This window comes from Amblyomma maculatum, chromosome 10 (assembly GCF_055883805.1).
Source record: "Amblyomma maculatum isolate TAMU_Amacu chromosome 10, ASM5588380v1, whole genome shotgun sequence".
Classification (NCBI taxonomy): Eukaryota; Metazoa; Arthropoda; class Arachnida; order Ixodida; family Ixodidae; genus Amblyomma; species Amblyomma maculatum.
This window is the reverse complement of record NC_139353.1, coordinates 117,235,080-117,257,470: the sequence shown is the minus strand read 5'-3', so window position 1 is coordinate 117,257,470 and position 22,391 is coordinate 117,235,080. Positions and strand designations below refer to the sequence as shown.

The following is a 22,391-nucleotide window of genomic DNA, read 5'->3' as shown; positions in this document are numbered from 1 at the left end:
TTTTTACAAGTTTAGGGTGAATGCTCAAACCGCCTTGGTGTGAAAATTTTATTTTGCATTACATACCCATTGTACGCAGGACAGCTGAAACATCGTTCATCTGCAATACTAACTAGAACATGTTTTATTAAACATTCTATTTCAGACATATTAGCCAAGCGGCAAGCATATGGTCGACCCGGGCTTGGTCCTCGAAAATTTGGCCAACTAAAAACATCGGGCTGAGCTAGGCAGCCAAGCTCAACCCAAAGTCTGGGATCCACAATAGCTTTAGAATGCCCGACCATCAGCAATTGACGTCGGGCCGACGAGTATGGCTGATTTGGCCACCCTACTGCCGCGGTTGGGTCATGCATGGGCCTTGGCCTACCCACTCATGTCCAAACCACGGCCGCATCCTGGCCACATCGGTAGTACTCGCTGTCAGATGGTTTATTCATACCTGGTCAGCGGTCCAGTCGGTCATGGCCCGTGCTTTATCCATGTGCTTTACCCACGTAACCTCTACAATTCGGTTCTGCATGGAAAGTTTGCAGTCACATTATATTTAGATGCGCATAATTTGCTCCAAGCGAGGTATAACTTTGTGGCATCATCAATATATAATGGCGACGTCCTTCGTGTAGGCGACAATCAACACATACGTATGTAATTTAAAATAACCCATACACCGGGAAATATAAATTCGAAAGCATTTTTTATCGACTTTTCTTCAATAATTGAAACAGGCCCAAAACCCATATAATAAATAGTAGCATATTTCTTACAACTGATTACCTTTGCGAGGGTTCACCGCAATTTATTCCGGCTTCATCTTCTAGGCTGAGTGGAAGGTATCACTTTTACATGCTTTATGTCCCCGTTGTCCGATTCCTTTGCTGTTACGAGCCATCGCTTGACGGCTGTCGCGGCCTTCACGTACAGGACGTTACTCAGGCGTGCACTGTCCCTCCTTAGGCATCCTGAAAAATATACGAAGGAAAAAATAGTTTTTATTCTGTATAGAAATAACGATTTTCCCCTCTGTGCAATTATTAAGAAGCCTTATGTTTGTGATCTGGGACGTTTTGGGTAGAATCAGCCCACATTAAATGTATACGTCCATTAGTTTGCTAATTTTGTAACTCTCCGTTATGATAGGGCAATGCGTGGCCGGCCGCAGGCTGCCAGTACCACATGCCAGTCGCGAATGAGAATTAATGCGAATAAAAAAGTTCCCCCCTCCTCCCTCGTTAGCACGGGTATTCATAGTACACTACGCGGACAGACAGAATACTTTTTATCGTTCAGATTGAAGAAGCAAAGTGACTGGCAACTGAATAGAAATAAATGCAAATAAGATCAGAATACAAACTTTTGGTTTCGGAACGAGATACTGGAGAGTTGAGACACCTTAGCTTTTCGAGGCGGTCGAGACTCGATGAATTTTGAGCCTCGTTGTAGAAGACGGCTGCCTGGAGTGAGTCATCGCTAGCCAGGCTCGACGCGCGATCACAATTGAGCAGCACATCGCTGAATTCTTCCTGCAGGCTGCTTCACAGGACGGCAAAAGAAAGCAAGGTCCGTTGTACGTAGACAAGAGGTATACAAAGCAGAAACTGAGGTATGCCGACGGATGTGAAATGTGGGCGAAAAGCGTAACGTTAGCGGCTTCGCGGATACGAGTTCGTTGAACAAAAGCGCAGAGGAACAAGATGGCTGTCAGAAGCAAAGAAGCCGGGCTGACAACTTCATCCATGGAACGGGCCATTGCGTTTATCACCACTCAGCCAAAGATTCTCGACAACAGAGTGGTACACCGAATAACGATGAGTCAGATACTGGCTCAGCCCACAGCGATTAAGACTTGGCAAAGGAAACGAGGAGCCTGAAAGCGGAGCTGCTCGACGGTGGCAGTAACGTTCATTCACACATTTCTGCCAGTGACAGCTCCCGTGATGCAAAAAATGTGCGGAACAGGGCTTGCACCGAGCTGAATGTTATGAAGTACCGTTCAAACTTCCGTGCACCTAGTTGTATCCTCTTCATTTTGTGTGTGCTCCCTGTCATGTTGTTCAGCTCATACAGATACCATCTGTAGTGCTACCATGAACAACGTCCGCGAACGCACTTTTCCTCACGCTTTCACACCGTCAGCCACACTACGTAGAATGTGCCACTAGTTAGTTGTTGTTTTTATTTGTTTTCTGCATTGCAAAAGTTTCTCTTTTGCCTATATTTTAGTGTAAATTGCTTTACTCCGCTCGTGCTTCTGGCGGTTAGAACTCGGCAACGTTATTTTCACTTCTTTGATGGCCCACCTTAACTACAGTTTGTTAAGCAGGGCTCTGTAAAGTATGCAGATAGTTTTTTAAAAACTTGTGGTGGGGTTTCTGGTGCTTTGGTATTCTGCGGTTTAATGTCACTGGTATCGTAATAGCTTTCCTGAACGTTGGGTTAAGTCACAACCTTCCTCCGCTGCCTTTGAATGCAATCGGCATCCACTACAAGCATATTTTTGGGTCGTGGGCGATGGCCGGCTGCTGGCCAACTTGGCAAGTGCACAACCGCAGGCAGCAAAATATTTGCCCGAACAACCCTTGCCTACAGGTCCAGGTTCAGCTCGGGCCACTGGTGCTGATCGAACTCTGCTCACCATAGCATCTGGCCGATCATGGGCCACCCAATGGCCGAGCAGGCGTGGCCGAGCAGGGAAGCGTACACTCCGTTGTCCGAGCTTGGGCCATGGGTGATGGCCGACTTGCGCCCAAACAGTAGGTGGTCAACATTTGGCCGTCGTTCGGCCTAGCATTCATTGCGGCCAGGTCGACTGCCGACCAGCATTTGATGGTCGGCCATAGATAGGCAGTCGGCCAATTCTTCCTGGGAATTAAATGTCTTTTCTTTTTACAGAAAAAAATAGATTTGAAACATCAGAAGCAGAAAATCGGTTTAGACTAGAGACCCCTTATTTAAGACGACAAATTTTATTTCCAATAAGTAATGTCTGAATTAAAAACAGCTTCTTATTTCAGGTGAATGTCATTTGAACGGTGAGAGATATACTGACGGCAGCCACACCGAGCAAAATCCTTGCCAAATGGTAGAGTGCAATGCAAGCGCACTTGAAATGACGGTTGTTGAGTAAGCTTGCTTTAAATAATTAGCGCTTAGAAGATTTTGATAAACAGAATTGAAAATAAATTCGGTATCCTTAACACTACGATTTACTCAACAGGCACACGCTCGAAAGCACGATTCAATTTCTTGTTATTCTTGAAATTACTAGTGATCCTTTTCCCCGCAAAACTGAAACTTGTTTTCACGACGTTTATTTCAAAAAAAAAGCAATGTGTCATTGTTACGCTTGTAATAGGCCTAAAGCATTCCTTAGGAAGTTTTCTGTGATAGAAAAACGCATACCTAAAATCAATTGCCCTCATCAGCGCCTCAACGCAGAAAAAACGCGCTTAGTTCAGTGCACAGCTTTGTCTTCCCGATTTTCATCATTAGCAGGTTAGCATAAAGTTTGCACGGACTTGTGAATGGATAATCTATGTTATACGCAAATAAATATACACACATTCTTTATGCCAAATGATTATTTCTAGAATGAAAGCCAGCTTGATACCCCATGCTAGACTGCAATGCTTCTCTGGCGGTAAACGTAACCAAGAAATATCGACAGGTCCTGGGATAACGTTTTTGAAAGTAAAATGTTTATTATTGTACCACAACACTATAATAATCAACATACCTATAAATATTTCGCCACAAATTTACAAGTTACCGCTATATAGTTTTAAAAATTTACCCCACTGTTTTGCTGCGGCCGTCCTAATCGCCTGTTGTAAGCAAAGCGCAAAGTTCGGAAAAAAACGTTTATCTCAGGCTCGTAAGCTGTGATTATTTCTACGAATTCATTCAAAAAAAGTGTTCTAAGGTTTTTTATAGTTGACAGCATAATTTCATAAACGCAGCCTATTGGTTTCTGTGGCACTTCTAAGGGTTCCAGGTGAATGGCGTAAAAGGCCTCTTTTGTTTGGTGTGCATCGAAACGATGGGACAATTTTATCAACGTGTAACTTCCTCTTATTTTAATCTGCAGTCACATTGATATATTTGGTGCGATAGGAATGTGAGTATGAGGCAATGCCAAGCTGATAGCATAGCATGCCAGTTGTGAGCGCCAAAATGGCCACAGTGTAATGCCATACTGATCACCAGGAAAATTGCTTATCCACTTATGTAGGAGGAAGCTATACCAGAAATAGAGCCTTTCTACGAACTATGTCATTGATTGGCAACGTGTGTAGAAAAGCATCAAATCTTTTATCTCTTATTGCTTTGCATGGGAGAGTCTACTGATTTCTATCCATTATTTTCATGCTTCATTCGAACGTGTAGCCCCATGTTAACGAATGCCGTTCTGTGGTTCTTAAAAAGAGTACAAAATAATTTAAAGTTCAAATTTACTAACAGCTTTCTAGTTTTCTCAGTAGTAAACACTTTCATCAAACACTGTATTCGTGGACACGATATTGAGTTGTTATAGTGATTCTACGCTGCCCTGTGAACACGACTGCCGCCCTGCTAATGTCGCGTGCCGAGCGTGTCATTAACTAAGATGTTTACATTTTGTGATCACATTAATTGAGAGCTTTGTGTTAACTTTAAAGTGAATAAACGCAATGCATAAATTTATTATTCTCGGTGATATCTACCATAAGTACAAAAGGAGCCACCGGTCTCGCATTAAGTAGCGCTACCGATGGTCGCGCAACTACTTGATAGAGGAGTTCTTGGTAGTGTATTGTTTCATTTAAACAGCATATAAAAATCGAATCAAGTGTGAATAGTGTAAAGAAGAACAAACAACGCTGCGGCATCGCCATCGCCATCGCTTGTCTCCGGCGCCCATCTCTCGCGCTGAAGCTGTGCCCGGCGGCTGGGAATTCGATCCTCCTGTGCCCGGATTACTGGCCGCGCTAAACGTTCGACCAAACTATTAAATCCACATTTCACTTCGTGGAGATCAATCTCAGGTTCCCTGTACCCACCGCGCCCTGGATCTTCGCAGCAGAACGTTGACTACCCTAATGACGGAGCCGACTCCATTGCACCTAGCTCCGCCCGTCACCTGCACAGGTTCCCTTCGTCAACGGGACCCCGCCACCTTCAGTGGAAGCAGTGATGACGACGTCGGCGATCGGCTGTCCGCTTACGAACGGGTCAGCCGACACAATAACTGGAACGACAATCCTAAGCTCAACAATGTCATCTTTTACTTGAGCGACGTAGCTAATTTGTGGTTTCGAAACCACGACTCGTACTTTATTTACCACCCGGCCTAATTTCAAGACCAAATTTTCTGATGTCTTTGGCCACCCCGCCGTCCGAAAACTACGCGCGGAACAGCGTCTTCAGTCGCAAGTGCAGGTGACCGGTGAAGCGTTCACCAGTTACATTAGGAACAATGTCGATTTGTGTCGCCGCGTTGACCCGACCATGACCGAGGCCGTTAAGATACGTCATGTACTCACAGGAAGTGATGACGGCGTCTTCAATATGCACATCGCCAAAGGCCCCACTATGTTCCAAGAAATCTACGACCTCTGTCAAAGCTATGATGAGCTCCACAAGAAACGTGTTTTGATTCGCCAGACTCACGCTTCGCTCGCTGGACTAGCCGCGGAGAGGGAGTCATCTAGCCTCTTCGAAGACATCAAGGCTTTTGAATGTCAGGAGGTCGCGCGACAACAGTCACTTCAGCCATATGTTAAGGAGTCGTCAACGACTGGCCTTGTTCCGGAGTTTCCCCATGCAATCCAGCGACATGTCTCAGAAGTCGTTCCTAATCCTGCTCCTCAATCAGCTCCGGTCACACCCTCAATGCCAATCACCGCGCCCACAATTCCATCGTCCGGCGTTGCGCCACTGAGATACGCTCCAGCATTCGCGTCAACTCCTTCTCAGGTCTCAGGTACTGCGTCGCACGTATGCCGAAGTCACTTCAAGTCCACCTCCTGATCCAACCTCTGCTTCGGCCGCTATGGGTTCGCCACCAACAACTTTTGCTCCCCGCTTGCTTCAGACACCATCTTCATGGCGCACTTCAGACAACAGGCCTATTTGCTACCACAGCGGCATCCTTGGGCACACTATACGCTACTGCCGGCGCCGCATAAATATGACCTTTGCTGCACGGCCTGCGCCACCTTATTTGGCCCCCCAGTTTCCCCTCCCATCGGGTCCTCCAACAGCACCCTCTAATCCTCCGGACTTCCTGCGTATCGTTCGTCATCACCATGTCGCCTCTCCATTTCGCCAACGTGCCACCGACCCGCTACCCAGCCGGAAAACTACCCGCCGCAGTTCGCGAGGCACGAACTGCGTATTCGACAGAATTTCAAAGTCCACATCTTAATCCCACGAATGTTAATAATGTCATCGTTGAAGGTGTTCATACTCCTGCGCTCATCGATACCGGTGCCGCTGTATCAGTTATCAGCCAAAAACTCTGCCGCTCCCTCCGAAAGGTGACTACGCCTCTCGAGGGACTATCGCTTCGTACCGCATCCGCTCACAGTATACTGCCGACAGCTGTCTGCACTGCTCGCGTCGGCATTGCTGCACCCTTGTACATCATCGAATTCGTCGTTCTCCCCCCATGTTCTCATGACGTCATTCTCGGCTGGAATGTTTTGCCCCAACATCAGGCTATCATTGACTGCGCCAGTTCTCAAGTAGGTCTCATTGAACCAAGTGATGCACCATCAGATGCCTTGCTCCACGAGCCGTGTCCTCGTTTTGCGGCCAAACTGCTCGTAGCTCATGACACAACCATCGCACCCGTTAGCGCTGTTCTGGCTCCCCTCACTGTCTCTTTTACCACCGCTGCGACAGTCCTCTTTGTGCCCTCTAACGTTGTCTGCCGCCGCTGCCACTACTTGCCGTTGCCGTTTGTCATCCTCGACATGAACAACGACGCTTGCACACTTCTGGTAGCCAATCCTCTTGCATCTCTCGCTATGTTGATCTAAGGGGAGTGTTAAACCAAATGAAATACAGCGCTAAGTTTTAGACGAACCGCACAGAAAGACGGACGGGACAGGCGCTAACTCCAACTAATTTTTTTGAAAGATTCATGTGCACATATATAACCCGAAGACAGTGAACGCTTGCGCATGTCCCTGAAGTAAGAAGGAAAAAAACTATTCAGAAAAAACACTCTCATAATCTCGTATTTTTTAACAATCTGTGTTCACTTTCGCGTAAAGATACAGAAGTCGTGGTGACACACTTACCCCCCCTCTCTTTGATAAAAAAGGCTTTTCCGAGCTCGCGAGCTAATCTGTCTTTACTTCTGGTTAGAATTTTAATCTCTCCAAATCGTGGTTCACAGATTTTTTTTATTTTCATCAAGGCAAGAGCGGCAATGGGCGGGTAGGTTTTGGAACGAGTCTGATGCGTTCCCTAAAGACCTGTTATGCTCGCCGGCACGCTCGTTAACGCAGCGTCCGGTCTGACCGACGTACACCTTGCCACACGTAAGGGGGATCTCGTAGACCACTCCCGTGGCACACTTTACGTAGGGCCCCCTGCAAATTGGCCAAGATGTGTCCCAAGGTTACCAGTAGGGCTCAAACAACATCTGGGTGTGGAAAGAAACACTCGAAGCCCTACGTAAAGTGTGCCACGGGAGTGGTCTACGAGATCCCCCTTACGTGTGGCAAGGTGTACGTCGGTCAGACCGGACGCTCCGTTAACGAGCGTGCCGGCGAGCATAACAGGTCTTTAGGAAACGCATCAGACTCGTTCCAAAACCTACCCGCCCATTGCCGCTCTTGCCTTGATGAAAATAAATCTGTGAACCACGATTTGGAGAGATTAAAATTCTAACCAGAAGTAAAGACAGATTAGCTCGCGAGCTCGCAGAAGCCTTTTTTATCAAAGAGAGGGGGGGTAAGTGTGTCAGCACGACTTCTGTATCTTTACGCGAAAGTGAACACAGATTGTTTAAAAATACGAGATTATGAGAGTGTTTTTTCTGAATGGTTTTTTCCTTCTTACTTTAGAGACATGCGCAAGCGTTCACTGTCTTCGGGTTATATATGTGCACATGAATCTTTCAAAAAACTTAGTTGGAGTTAGCGCCTGTCCCGTCCGTCTTTCTGTGTGGTTCGTCTAAAACTTAGCGCTGTATTTCCTTTGGTTTAACGCAATGTCACACCAACTAGCCCAGCTAGAGATACTGTTAAGGGGAGTGTCTCGGCCGCATCGAGCCCGTGGACCTTTTGTTCGCCTTTGATGATGTGTCATTACCTGTTTTCCAAGTTGACGCCTTGATTCCAACTCGTGTGCTTCCGAACTGCTACAGCGGGATTTTTTCGACCATTCTGTGGACAGTGCTTTAGAGCCGCGCCGCTGCCAGCAACTTCTTGACCTTCTACACCAGTTCCGCGCCTCCGTCGATAGCCCGCAATCTTCCTTGGGCTGCATGACGACCGTTTCCACCTCATCGACACTGGCGCTCACCCACTTCTCAATCAGCTGGCGTATCGTGTGTCCCCGAGTAGCGCCGGGTTATTGCCCAACAAGACGATGACATGCTGCAACGCGGAGTAGTTAGAGAATGCTGTAGTCCATGGTCGTCTCCTGTGGTCTTAGTTACGAAGAAGTATGACTCAATACGAGTTTGTGTTGAATATAGCCGCCTCAACAAAATCACTCGTCGTGATGTGTACCCCTTCCCACGAATCCACGATGCCCTAGACTGCCTGCAAGGCTCAGAATTCTTTTCCTCACCCGATATGCGCTCCGGGTATTGGCAGGTGCCCATGGCAGAGGCGGGTCGTGCTAAGACCGCCTTTGTTACCCCAGACGGATTATACGAATTCAATGTAATTGCATTCGGACTCTGTAACGCCCCAGCCACATTTTAAAGAATGATGGACACTGTACTGCGCGGCCTGAAATAGAACACCCGTGTATGCTACCTCGATGATATCTTCGTCTTTTCAACGGACTTGCCGACCCACTTGACTGCACTTCGCCAGGTCTTCACCTGCCTAACTAGCGCCGGTCTACAATTGACCCTCAAAAAGTGCCGCTTCTGTTCCCGCCAGCTCATATTACTCGGACATGTTGTGTCCAAAGGTGGAGTTCCGCCTGATTCTGAGAAATTGCGCGCCGTTGCTGACTTTCCGATACCGACCACGTTGAAACAACTGCAAAGCTTCGTGGGCCCCTGCTTGTACTTTCGTCGTTTTGTTCCGAATGCCTCAACTATAATAGCCCCCCCTCCCCTTACACAGCTCTTGAAAGGCACCCCTAACGTTTCCTCTTTATCGCTAGTCTGCGATGATGCACTGGCGACGCCACGCAATGTTCTGACGTCGCCGCCGTTATGAACCCCACTGCACCTACAGAACTTCACACCGATGCCAGTGGTGTCGGCCTCGGCACCGAACTCGCTCAGCGCAAGCCTGGCTTCTCAGAATACGTTGTCGCTTGTGCTCTTACCAAAGCAGAGTACAACTACTCCGTTACCGAAAAAGAGTGCTTATCAATCGTGTAAGCTATAACGAATTTCCGGCCTTACTTATACGGCCATCCTTCGAGGTAGTTACAGGTCATCACGCTCTCTGCTGGCTCGCGTTTCTCAAGGATCCGTCTGGACGTCTCGGGCGCTGGGCTCTCAGGCTTCAGGAATACGACATCCGTGTAGTGTACCGCTCTGGCCGCAAGCACTCTGACGCCGACGCTCTCTCTCAGTCACCGGTACGCTCGCCTGACTCATCGTCCCCTCCATCGTCCTTGACAGCACTCACCATTGAAGGTAAGTCTTTCGAGCAACAAGATCCTTGGGGTTTCTAGCCTGCTAGATATCCTTGGCACTACTTCCTCGGCTACGCATTCTCGAACACTCCGTCGACAGGACTCTCATTTCACCATTCGGGACGGCCCCCTCTACCGAAGGAACTGCAACTCAGACGGCAGAAAATGGCGTCTTGTCATTCCGCGCCACCTCCGCTCTGATGTTTGTGCCTACCATCATACTGACCAGCAAAGCGCTCATGCCGGCGTCCTGCAAACCTGTGATCGAATTCGTCGGAGTTACTACTGGCGGGGAATGAACAATTTCGTACGTCGCTACATTCGGTCTTGTACCGCCTGTCAACAACGCAAGATTTCTCGCCACCCCGCTGGCCCTCTCCAGCCTTTACCGTGTCCAGCTCGCCCGTTTGATCGCATGGAAATCGACCTTTATGATCCGCTACCATACAGGGCCGCTGGTAATCGATGGATCATCGCCGCCGTCGACCACCTGACCCGTTACGCGGAGACTGCTGCCATTCCCGCAGCGACAGCCCGAGAGGTAGCCCATTTTCTTCTGCACCACTACATTCTTCGACACGGCGCTCCTCGCGAGCTACTGAGGGATAGAGGTCGTGCCTTTCTTTCTTAAGTATTCCAAGTCGTCTTGCAGATCGATACATCAGGCTAAAACCGCGTACCACCTGCAAACAAACGGCCTCAGGGAGCGTTTCAACCGTACGCTTGGGGATAAGCACGCAATCTATGTTACATCTGAATCTGGGAGCTCCAGCTGGGACCAGGTACTGCCATTCCTAACGTTCGCGTAAAACACTGCCACCCAAGCAACAACTGGTTTTTCGCCCTTCTTTCTCTTATACGGCCGCGAACCATCTTGTACTCTGGACAAAGTTTTGCCATACCATCCATGCCTCTGACTACAGTGCTTTGTCAGATACTGTGCAGAAAGCCGAGGAGTGCCGTCAGCTAGCTAGCACGTTTACCTCCAGCACTCAAGGCTATCGCAAAGATCAGCATGATAGCTATACCACTGCTCCGACGTTCCTGGCCGACAGCTTCGTTTAGCTATGCGTCCCTGCCGCCAGCAAACTAGAAACCAAATACCACGGATCTTATCGAGTCTTGGAACGCACATCCCCTGTAAACTACGTCATTGAGCCAGCCACCTCTTCTTCCGACCACCGCCGTCGCGGCCACGAGGTTGTCCATGTTAGCCGCCTCAAGCCGTATTACAGCCCTCTGGCCGTCTCTTCACCGTGAGTCGCCAGGATCTTCTTCACACGGGGGAAATGTAAAGAAGACGAAGAACAGACAACACTGCGGCAACGCCATCACCATCGCTTGTCTCCGGCGCCCATCTATCGCGCTGAAGCTGTGTCCTGCGGCTTCCAATTCGATCCTGCTGTGCCCGAACTACTGGCAGCGCTAGCCTCTCGACCAATCTATTAAATACACATTTAAATTCACTGTGATATATAAAAAGATGAAAAATTAGGCTGCCTTTTGTAATATGAAGAAACGTAACTCTCTATGTGGCACGATGGGACGGGTTAAAAGCCTTGTACATACGCTCTCCCACCCCAAGAAATACCAGTAGTGAGTAGCAACTATACAACACAGTATAGCGGCACCATTGGCTAAAACCTGACTTTCTTGATTAAATTAAATTTCTTCGGTAAACCATGAGGTCTTCCGTCGATGTTTTCACCAGGTTGTGAGATGTACCAGAATTTGCCAATACTTTGACACTCACTTCTTGCAGTAGTTGGTCTCTTTAATTTCGCTGGTCGCGCTGAATTAGCAGTCATTCATGCACAGAGGTGATGAGGTACTATGACAAGTTTCAATAACTTTAGGGCAGCACTTGATAGCAAACTGCGTTAGGCCCAAGGCAGAGCACTTTTGCATCCTATATCAGGAATGTTCCGGATTACTTTTGAGGTGTTACACAGCGTGTGCCGAAATTACTTAACTGTAAGCCGTATAATGAAATCTATTTTGAAGCATTGTTTTTCGCTGAACCACATAATGACCCACCTTGGTGTGAACTCTGTCGGACAAAAATGAATTGCATAACGAGACTTCTTTAACATCGAACAACTCGTGAGGACCGATGGCATTTAGGGGGGGAGGGGTGGGTTCTAAACAATTTTTACAGTAAAATATTGTTACGGGGATGTACTTAATGTGACGGCACTGCGATGGGCAGAACTCGACGCTAAGACTTCGGTAGCCGTGCAGAATCCACTCTCTCAGCGTCGTTCTCTTTTTCAACGCTTCGTCGTGCCCGCGTTCCTCGATCGTTGTCTTTGTCAGTGAGCACATCACTTTGGTCCCGCGTTTCCCGGTAACACTACCCCCCTCGGCAAAAGACACCGTCCCGGTGCGTATTAGGCGTGCGGTGTGGAGGGGGAGTAATATGCCTTGAGGCGGGCGACATGTACAATTTCGGAAGTGGGTGTAGCAGTCGGTGACTTTGGGTGGAGCGGTGCAATCTCATAGGTTACGTCGGTCACTGGGCGTAGTACACGGTATGGACCCGTGTAGTGGGGCAGAAGTTTCTGACACAATCCCACACGACGGCACGGAAGCCAGAGCAGCACCAGAGATCCGGGAGGATAGTGCACATCGCGGTGGTGAGCGTCGTAGCGGCGTTTTTGAGCTTCTTGAGAGACGGTGAGATTGTGACGAGCAATCTGGCGAGCAGCGTCGGCTCGGACAATGGTATCGCGGGCATAGGTTGTGACGGGGCCAGCGGCGGGAAGCAAAGTGTCGAAGGGCAGTAAGGGGTCTCGGCCAAAGAGAAGATAGAATGGAGAGTACCCAGCAGTGTCATGACGCGAAGAATTATATGCGAAGGTGACAAATGGCAGACTAATATCCCAGTCGCGATGACTGTCGGATACGTACATTGCGAGCATGTCGGTGAGTGTGCGGTTAATACGCTCCGTAAGGCCGTTCGTCTCAGGGTGGTACGCAGTGGTGAACTTGTGCCGAACGGAGCAAGAACGAAGTATTTCCTGAACAAGTCGGGAAAGGAAACAGCGGCCACGGTCGGTAAGTAGTTGACGGGGAGCACCATGGTGTAGTATGACGTCGTACAAAAGGAAGTCAGCAACGTCTGTGGCGCAGCTGGTTGGAATGGCGCGAGTGATCACGTACCGCGTGGCATAATCGGTGGCCACAGCGATCCATTTGTTTCCTGACAAGGACTCGGGGAAGGGCTCTAGGAGGTCAAGGCCAACACGAGAAAATGGCTCAGTCGGGATAGCAATCGGCTGCAGGTGTCCAGGTGGCAGCACAGAGGGTTTCTTCTGGCGTTGACAGAGGTCGCAAGCGGCTATATAACGTTGGACAGAGCGGTAGAGTCCAGGCTAGAAGAAACGCCGGCGCACGCGGTCGTATGTGCGTGAGAGGCCAAGATGACCAGCTGTAGGGGCGTCGTGCATTTGTTCCAGAACGGCAGAGCGTAGGTGTTGGGGAAGGACGAGCAAGTGCTCAGCGCCATCAGGTCGCATGTTGCGGCGGTATAGAGTATTCCCATGAAGGAAGAACAGGGCGAGGGAAGTGTCACGGCTGTGTGTGCGGAGGCGGTCGATAAGAGAACTTAGGGTTGGGTCCAAGCGCTGTTCGTCGGCTATGTGAGAAAAGTCCGATATAGAGAACACACAGGGGTCCGACTCGTGGTCAGTAGAGGAAGGGGGATCGACGGGATAACGGGACAGACAGTCTGCATCCTGGTGGAGCCGACCTGATTTGTATACAACGGAAAAGGTATACTCCTGCAAGCGCAGTGCCCAGCGGCCGAGGCGGCCAGCAGGATTCTTGAGGGAAGAGAGCCAACATAGGGCGTGGTGATCGGTAATTACAGTGAATGGTCGGCCAAACAAGTAGGGTCTGAATTTTCCAACGGCCCAGACGAGAGCCAGGCACTCCCGTTCCGTAATAGAGTAGTTCTGTTCCGCTGATGACAGGAGACGACTGGCGTAGGCAATCACGCAGTGTTGGCCGCGTTGTCGCTGTGCAAGAATGGCACCAATCCCGTGGCCACTGGCGTTGGTGCGAAGTTCTGTCGGGGCAGACGGGTCTTTACACTTGCTACACATCTGAACTCCACAGTTATAGATATCATTTAATATTTCCCAGTTCTTTTTAGGTGTGGTGACGACAAGAACAATGATGGATGCCTAATACAGCCAGGAGAAAAAAAGCCCTATCCTGATTGCTGCCCCGAATACTTGTGTTGAGGATTGTGCCGAATATGCTAAATGAGAAGAAATGTGAATTGCTTTGAATAAAATATATTTCACATGTCGCCGGTTGTTGCCTTATTACTCATGCGGCTCCTGAGTCAGTCTGATGCTAAGTTCAGCAATACTGAAATGTTTCTGAAAAGCAATAATAGAGAAGTCGTCCCTGTCGTTCTACCCATTCAGGGAAGAATATTCGCTGTCTAAATTTTATATTTTCCTTCCTTCTTCAACTTCTGTCTGCTTCTCTTCGATCTCTATCCTGCATGCTTGTGTACTCGTTATAATTTCATTACTTTTTTTCTTCTGCTTCGTCGTCAGCACCTTTTGCGATGGCATTAGCGGGTGAATTTTGCTGACGTCAGAAGATATTGAGACCTCTGCCTCTGTCGGGACCTCAAAGAATTTATATTCATAATGAGCCTAGCAAGGTTTTCACCTGACTAACAAAGTAGGTAATAGTTGACATACTGAAGGCAAGTAGCATGAACTTCGTTCTTTTCCTCTTCACGGAATGACAATGAGCGCGCCACTTCGTAATCATGTTTGTCCGCCCGCGGTAATCTTGGTACGCGATGACAGACGATAAAACAAGGCGAAACGATGTCAATGTTATGACGTGGTCTTAAGTCGATGAGATATACTTTTAATGACCTTATATGTTTTACTGTTATTGTCATCATTTTGGCTAAAGCGTATAACCATAGAGGAAGGAGGATGAGAAAAAAACTTTCATTTTTAATTCCCCTCGCATTTTGTTCGAAACATTTTGCCACAAGGCAGAAGTAGAGAAAGGGGGAATGGGATGCAGGAGATAGAAAGTTAGAAGAAGGAGTGAAGTCCACTTGCACTTAGCTATTCGCAAGTTTGGTGGTGTAGCGATTGTCCATCGTCCACATCTCGTAATCACAATCGCGATTTCACCGCAGGCCCAACTTCATGAGTATCTGTTGTCTGAGTCGTTGCTGGACACGTCCACAACAAGTGACGCACATCACAGATCTCAGGTGCAGTGTCACAGAGAGCGCACCTGTCAGTCACTGGCAGATCTTTATCATGCCAACGATGTTGTACAGATGGGGTCAGAGCCACCCCTGCCCGAATCCGGCGCACTGATACCTCCTCCTGCCGAGTAAGATTACGGGGGAGAGGTTGCGAACACGGAGGAATGAGAGCGCGTGTTCACTGGAGCAGAACTTGAGAATCGGAAATGTGGGACAGGAACGGATTACGGGGAAGAGGGGAAGGTGGTGGATCGCCTGATGTGTTTATGTGCGTCATAGCATCCGCTTGAATATTATGTGGATCGCGAGCCTGGCCGCGAATCCAGTGTATGCGCACAGGACATGGGTACTTTGAACAGAGCAAATAAATGGACTGTCATTTGGAATGTGCGTTGAGCGGCCTTAAGCTGTTTAAGGGCAGTGAGAGAGTCTTTGTAACGATGAACTGCATTGAATGTAGGAACTGGCGGAAGGGAATAAATGGCATTGTAAATGGCTTGAAGTTCCAGTGCCAGAGGGGTGCACGTATCCGCAGTATATGTCACGTGAGTGTTGAGATGCGGATGAGAGGGGCTATACACAGAGGTAACTCCTCGCTCTGCAGTATGTGATGCATCGGTATATAATATGCACCCTTCAGGCAGATGTGCGGATGACACCGACGGGGATAAAGTTAGGGCGATTGCCCGTGAGCTGGCAGCACGACCATGGAGGGAGTGTCTTTAAACGATGGACTTGTAAAGACTGTTCGCGAGCTCTGTTTGCCATCCGTTGATCAATGAGTTCACTGAGTGTATTTAAATGGGCGTACTTCTGATAGAATCAGGGCAACCTTAGACTGTAATCAAGCAAAGGATCAAGTAGGTTTTTGGAAACGGTACTCTACTATCGATCATATCCATACCATCAATCAGGTGATAGAAAAACGGTCGGAATATAACCAGCTCTTATACATAGCATTCATTGATTACGAAAACGAATTTGACTCAGTTGAAACATCGGCGGTGATGCAGGCATTGCGAAATCAGGAGGTAGACGAGCAGTACTTGAAAGTGCTGGAAGATATATATAGTGGCTGCACAGCAACCATAGTTCTTCATAAAAAAGTAACAAAATTGCCATAAAGAAAGATGTTAGGCAAGGAGAAACAATCTCCCCAGTACTCTTCACAGCTTGCTTAGAGGAAGTATTCAGAGATTTGGAATGGGAACAGTTAGGGATAAGGGTAGATGGAAAATACCTCAGTAATCTGCGATTTGCTGATGGCATTCCAGCTAAGCTACTCGGGAATGAACTGCAAATAATGATTGATAATGATGATTGACAGGAAAAGTAGAAAGGTAGGCTTGAAAATAAATATGCAGAAGACTAAGGTAATGTTCAACAGCCTCGGGAAGGAAGAGCAGTTTAAATTAGATAGCGAAGTACTGGAAGTAGTAGGCGAATATGTCTACTTAGCACAGGTAGTAACCGCAGATCCGGACCATGAAAAGGAAATAGCAAGAAGAATAAGATTGGAATGAAACGCATTAGGCAAGCACTCGCAGATTAAGACTAACAGCTTACCGGTTATGCTCAAGAGGAAAGTATACAACAGTTGCATATTGGCTGTACTCACCTATGGGGCTGAAACGTGAAGGCTAAATAAGAGAGTTCTACTTAAGTTGAGGACAGCGCAAAAGGCTATTGAACGAAAAGTGGTAGGGGTAACATTAAGAGATAGGAAGCGTGCAGAGTGGGTCATAGAAATAATCCAAGTTACCGACATTCTAGTGGAAATTAGGAAGAAGAAATGGGCATGGGCAGGACATGTAGGGCGACGAGAGGATTATCGACGGTCGCTTTGGGTAACAAACTGGATTCCAAGGGAAGGATAGCGTAGCAGGGGGCGGCAGAAAGTTATGTGGGCGGATGAGGTTAAGAAGTTCGTAGGGGTAAGTGGATGCAGCTAGCACAGACCCGGGTTAAATGGAGAAATATGGGAGAGGCCTTCGCCCTATAGTGGGTATAGTTAGGCTGATGATGATGACTCCTGAAGTACTGGTATGGCTGTTAAACGGGGCAGACATGTTATTGCACGCATAGCGTAACGATTGATGGCTTCAAGGGAGTCCCACTGTCTTCGGGTGAGACGTTTAAACTGTGCCTGGTAGTTTACACGCGGCTGGAGGACAGAGCGAACACGCTGGCGGGCCGTGTGAGCACGCGCGACGCCAGAGCGCATAGCTATGCGACGAATCAGACCTAGAGTAGCGTGAGCGGACTTACGCATGACTGTCAGCCCCGTGTTGCCAGTCCTGGAGGAATGAAGAAGACCAAGGATGCGATCGCTTTGTGCCTGAGGAGCCGGGGAATTATAAATAAAAAATTTATAGTGGAGGCTTTCCGTAAGCAAGCTTTATTTCCAATTCGAATGAAACAAGATTTTGTACGCGAAAGTGTTAGACCCAAAGGAGGGAGGTTAAATGTCAAGATATCCAGCTCATGGTGGAGGGCCACCTGACGGACAGACGTATCTGGGTGACAGCACGATAAGGTTATATCATCGGCATACGCAAGCACGCGTATAGAAGGGATAGTCTCTAGGGCTCGAAAAAGTGAAATGAAGGCCACATTAAATAATGTAGGGGCGATAACGGGGCACTCCTTACTTTGAGGGGAAGTGACCAAAGGGCTTTCCATGGACAGGCCCACTGAACGTTCTATTTGTTAGAAAGGCGTCAATGGAAAGCAGAAACCTGTGAGAGAGACCAAAAGTGTGTAGGGAGGCAAGAATGGCTGAGTGAATGATGCTATCATATGCCTTTGTTATATCTCTAGCAATCACGGTTCTAACGAGATGACTGTGCGGAGAGTGGTGAAGTACGTTAGCAGTCAAAGTAGCAAGGCAGTCCTCCGTTCCTATTTGCGTGCGGAAGCCGATTTGTGATTCGGGATAACAATCATGGGATTCCAACCACCACGATAAGCGAGTGGCGAGAATATTTTTGTGAAGCTTGCAGATTGTTGGCGTCAGGGAAATTGGACGAAGGGCCGACAGTGATACTGGAGGGTGACCTGACTTCGGTATTGGAACAAGAATAGAATGCTTCCACTCGTCCGGCATGACACCAGAATGCCACACGTCATTGAAAGCATCAAGTAGGGCCTGCAAAGCAGTCCCTTCCAAGTTGCTGAATAAGGAGTTAGGTATGCCGCCGTGCCCGGGAGCAGCGTTAGATTTGAGGCATTCATTGGAGGCCAGCAACTCTGCCATGGTTAGGTAAGAAGTAATCTCATCAGGGGGTTCGGTAACCGGTAAGTAAGGTGGAGAGGTCGAGGTGGAACCAGTGCGGAAAAAACTGCCTGGCCGCCAATTTTGCCAATGTGTTCTCATCCACATTCATCGGAAGGCTAATGCTCTTTGTGTAATCAGAAACTTGAGAAGAGCGCTCCATGGCGTGAAGCACTCGCCAAAGTTGTCGATTACCGTACTTGGAGGACAGGCGCTTACACCATGCAGCCCAAAGGTGCCTTCCAAGACGCTTTTCATACCACCTCGCACGTGCGGTAGTCCGGTGAAGAGCGGGGATAGCCGATGGGTCATCGGGGTTACGAGCAGCATAATGATCCGCCTGGCGCCGCAGAGCCCAAAGATTTAGGAGGTGGATGTCCGGGTTTGGCTCTTCATTTGCAGTGGTGGTAATCATGTGGGAGGCAAGAACAGCAGAGAGAGTAGACAATGCTGATGATGGGGTGAAATCAGATAAGCGATTGTCTGCGCGTACAGAGTCCCATGATGTTATTTTTACGGTACGGCGTATTTTACGTATGCGCGAAGGAGTGAGAGAGATAAAGATAAGACTGTGATCACTACCCCAGGTATCTGGTTCAACAGCCCAACGAGGGTTACCAGGGCCTAGCTACCAAGTCAAATCAGGTGAATAAGGCCCACCTCGCGGCCAGCTAGATGTATGCAGGTGGTTTAAAAGATGAAAAGAATTATTTGAAAAGTTGCCCTGAATGTGTGCACCCCTGGGAGAATCCGATGGGTAACCCCACGAGGTGTGTGCGCCGTTGAAGTCTCCACCTACTAGAATAGGGATACCCGAGTAGGTAGAACGTAGTAAACGAACCCATCCAAGGTTAGGAGATGCGGAACCAGGACGGCCATAAAAGGAGAGTAGAATGGAAGGTGAATGGTGAGCGCAGAATCCTGAAAGGAGAGGAAGTGAGTTATGCTCTTGAAGTAGGAAGGCCCACTCAACAATTCCACTGCACCACCAGTGTTAGTGCATTATCCATTGCGAGGCCGAAGAGCTTCTACGATGATGGAGGTCACCTGCTCCATAAGGGCTAATATTTTATCCACTGTCAGGGTGGTCACGGTTAACGGGTTGTCTGCACGTGATAGGGGTTTGATGCGTTTGGTGAATGTGTTCCGTGCACATACGCCGGCAGTGGAATATATATGTACTTTATTCTGCATAATAAATTAGTTGTGGATGGCGCTCTGTCCCGTTCTTCTTTTCTTGTGTGTGTGCATGCTGTTTGGTGCCCTTAAATTATTATGAGCACTGTATGAAAACTATTCCTTTGTACAATACAAGTAAGGCAATTGTTTATAGTAAAATGCAGCAAGCAATAAAAGCTGTGAAAAATGAAAAGCTGGAACTTGAAATGGTACGGTTATTGTAGACCACACAGGTGGGTCTCATTCTTCACTGATCTTGAGAATATTCTATACGTACAAAGCCTTGAGAATATCTGCGATGTACACATCTCCCTCAGTTACCTGATCGAAGATAGCTTGATTGATTTTGTCAGGGCAATGATTTCTTTATTCTGGCCGCAGTAATGTATGTGCGCCTGTAACTGGTGTACTGCAGAAATATATTCTTTAATGTGTTATTTATTATCATCCAGTTTTGCATGCTTAGTAATCCATATTGTCTATTGCAGAAATTTTTAGGGATTTTTTAAAAACTGAAAAGTTCTGGAGCCTGAACCGTAATATTTTCAGAAACTGTAATTCTATATGAACACTAAGCATCCACCTGAAGTTATCGGTTGGCCGGAAGCATGTTTTTCATTCCAAATATCTTTCTTTTGTATCTTGAATGGTATTATTTTGCATGTATGTTTATCATCCCTACGTCATAAGATGCTGCATGTCTTTGCAGGCCGAGAAACCTGTCGCAAAATACCCTAAAAGAAGAATGTGTGGCAATAGGCCTTCAATATATACAGTAGAAACCCTTTATAGTAAAGCCACTTCGGCCAGCGAAAATATTTACTATATCATGGTCTTTACTGTATCAGTGGTCTGTGATGACATGGTCCTGAAAGTGCTGTCTAGTAGTAAATAGGTGCTTACTGAACACGTTTTCTTGCTTCATAAAAAAACTGAAATACCTTCCATCTCGCTTTTATCATCTCTTTGTGTGATTTTTTCATTATAAAATTTCTCTATATCTAGTGGAAGTACCTCTGAAGCATAATGACGTGGTTACGAATGCAACCAAGTTCAATTTCATGTAAAAACTAAAGCCTTGCATGAACATGGTGTCCCTTTTTGCTTTTTCTGTCTTTTAAAAGGCAATAAATGATAAATTCGCAGGACACTCAAATGCTGCGAGAACGTACTTACTGCACCTCCATTTTCTGCCTCCACAGCCTCATGATTTGTACTGCACATTGCAGTGAATGTTGACCCATTTCTTTCCCTTCCCTATTTCTTGCTGCACTTTTACTCCTTTACTTTCTTAATGGAACACACCCCCTCCTTGCTATGTTTGTAGACAGCTTTACTTTTTCTTCTTCTTCGCGCTGCGCGCTTTCTCTCACGGCTCCAAGCCTTCTGTAAAGCAGGCTTCTCCTGACTTCTGCTAAGCCCAGTAGTAAGGCCACCTAAACGAGCACTCGGGGTTATTGTTCTGTTTTGAAATACAAAGCATCTTGGCCTCGCGATTCTAGGTAGAGCGCGGGAGTCGTCGTCATGGCCAGAGGCACTTTAAGCGATTTTTGCCAAAAAATCTTTACTATAAAGCGGAAAAATGTACAGTTGCCTATGAAAGATGAACAAGGACTTCAGTTTGACTTTACTATATCAGAGTTTTTACTATATCCGAGATTACTATAGCGGCGTTCTGTTTTTTGTACTCAATTGTATAGAGCACCCAGACTTCGAATATGTGTTTGGATAAGTGGTGAGAAGGTGAGTTTGGATCTTATGGTGATATATGCTTGTTTTATGTGCAGATGTCATTTGTGAGACCCACGGGCCAATCTCCTCAACAAACTGTTCCTGAATGGTTGTTTCCTGTGGGGTGTCGAGCTTATTACCTGGGCTATGCGCTTCCCTCGCCCCCCTCAACTTCATCACTTGATCCATTGACCCTTCACTGTCAACTACCATGCTCAACACAGTCCACTGCCATTTTCCATCCATGATGAACACTGCCCTGGAATGCACCCATGCTCATCCTCCTCTTCCTGGAACACCTCTCGCACTACAATGCTATAGTGCATCAATGCTGCTCCCCATGTCAATCCCCTTCTATCATGACCAATGCACACTGCACCACATCACCTCTCCCTGCACTACCTGGTCATGTGCTGCTTAGTGCCCTGTTTAATTACACCTACTAGCCCCTCCCATATTAACCCTGTACCCAATGCCTCTTGCACTGCATTTTGGCCCTCTGATGTCCTTGTGGCATGTACATGTATATGAGCTCTCGATAAAATGTTTTCGGAAAATATTTTGCTTGCCCTATTTAATTTCATGATTTTATGGCTCCTTAGGGAGATGACATGCGAGGTGGTATTAGGAAATGACTGCATAAGAAAACCACAATTGTCAAACTGACAGATAAGCAAATAGCAGCAGTAGGGGAAAGGGTGAAATAACTGCATGGCTAAAGGTGGCTTAACAGTGGCAGTGCCAGTGCCACGTATGCCGATAAATACTTGTTGCATGCCAATAAATACCAATATGTGATACTAGTTGCACGGCCGGTTTATTACCAATGTCACATGTGCCTATGAATACTAGTGGCATGCCTATAAGTGACAGAAGGGGCACGGCCAGCTGATAGCCTATGTTGGCAGTGCCAGGAAACATGCAATGTTGGCATGTAAATCGGACCGTTATATAAAAATGTAGTAATTTCTCAACAATCCAGTGCTACGCCAACGTTGTCACCAATTTTCGTCGATGTGGGGCCGGGGTTGGTGCGATGTTGGTGTGCTTCCTGGACACGTACAGGCAGTGCTACAAAATGTGTAATCTTGGCATCATCAATGGTACATGAATGAAGTAGCCGGTGTACCCATG

The 22,391-nt window shown here is 47.5% G+C and overlaps 1 protein-coding gene across 2 annotated transcripts in view; it reads right to left on the bottom strand.

Annotated features, from left to right (window-relative positions):
* Positions 1–420: 420 nt before the first annotated feature.
* LOC146177308 (uncharacterized) overlaps positions 421–22,391 on the bottom strand; it is a 141,975-nt gene continuing 120,004 nt past the window's right edge. Inside the window, exons 7-8 of one of the 2 annotated variants that reach the window (XM_084580423.1) lie at positions 778–962; positions 421–517 (exon numbers count right to left, since the gene is read on the bottom strand). In XM_084580423.1, coding sequence (XP_084436549.1) covers positions 811–962 — 152 coding nt within the window. In that variant the 3' untranslated portion in view covers positions 421–517; positions 778–810. Of the gene's footprint in view, positions 518–678; positions 963–22,391 lie in introns of those variants that run through there. The other variant, XM_084580424.1, reaches the window with a different exon arrangement.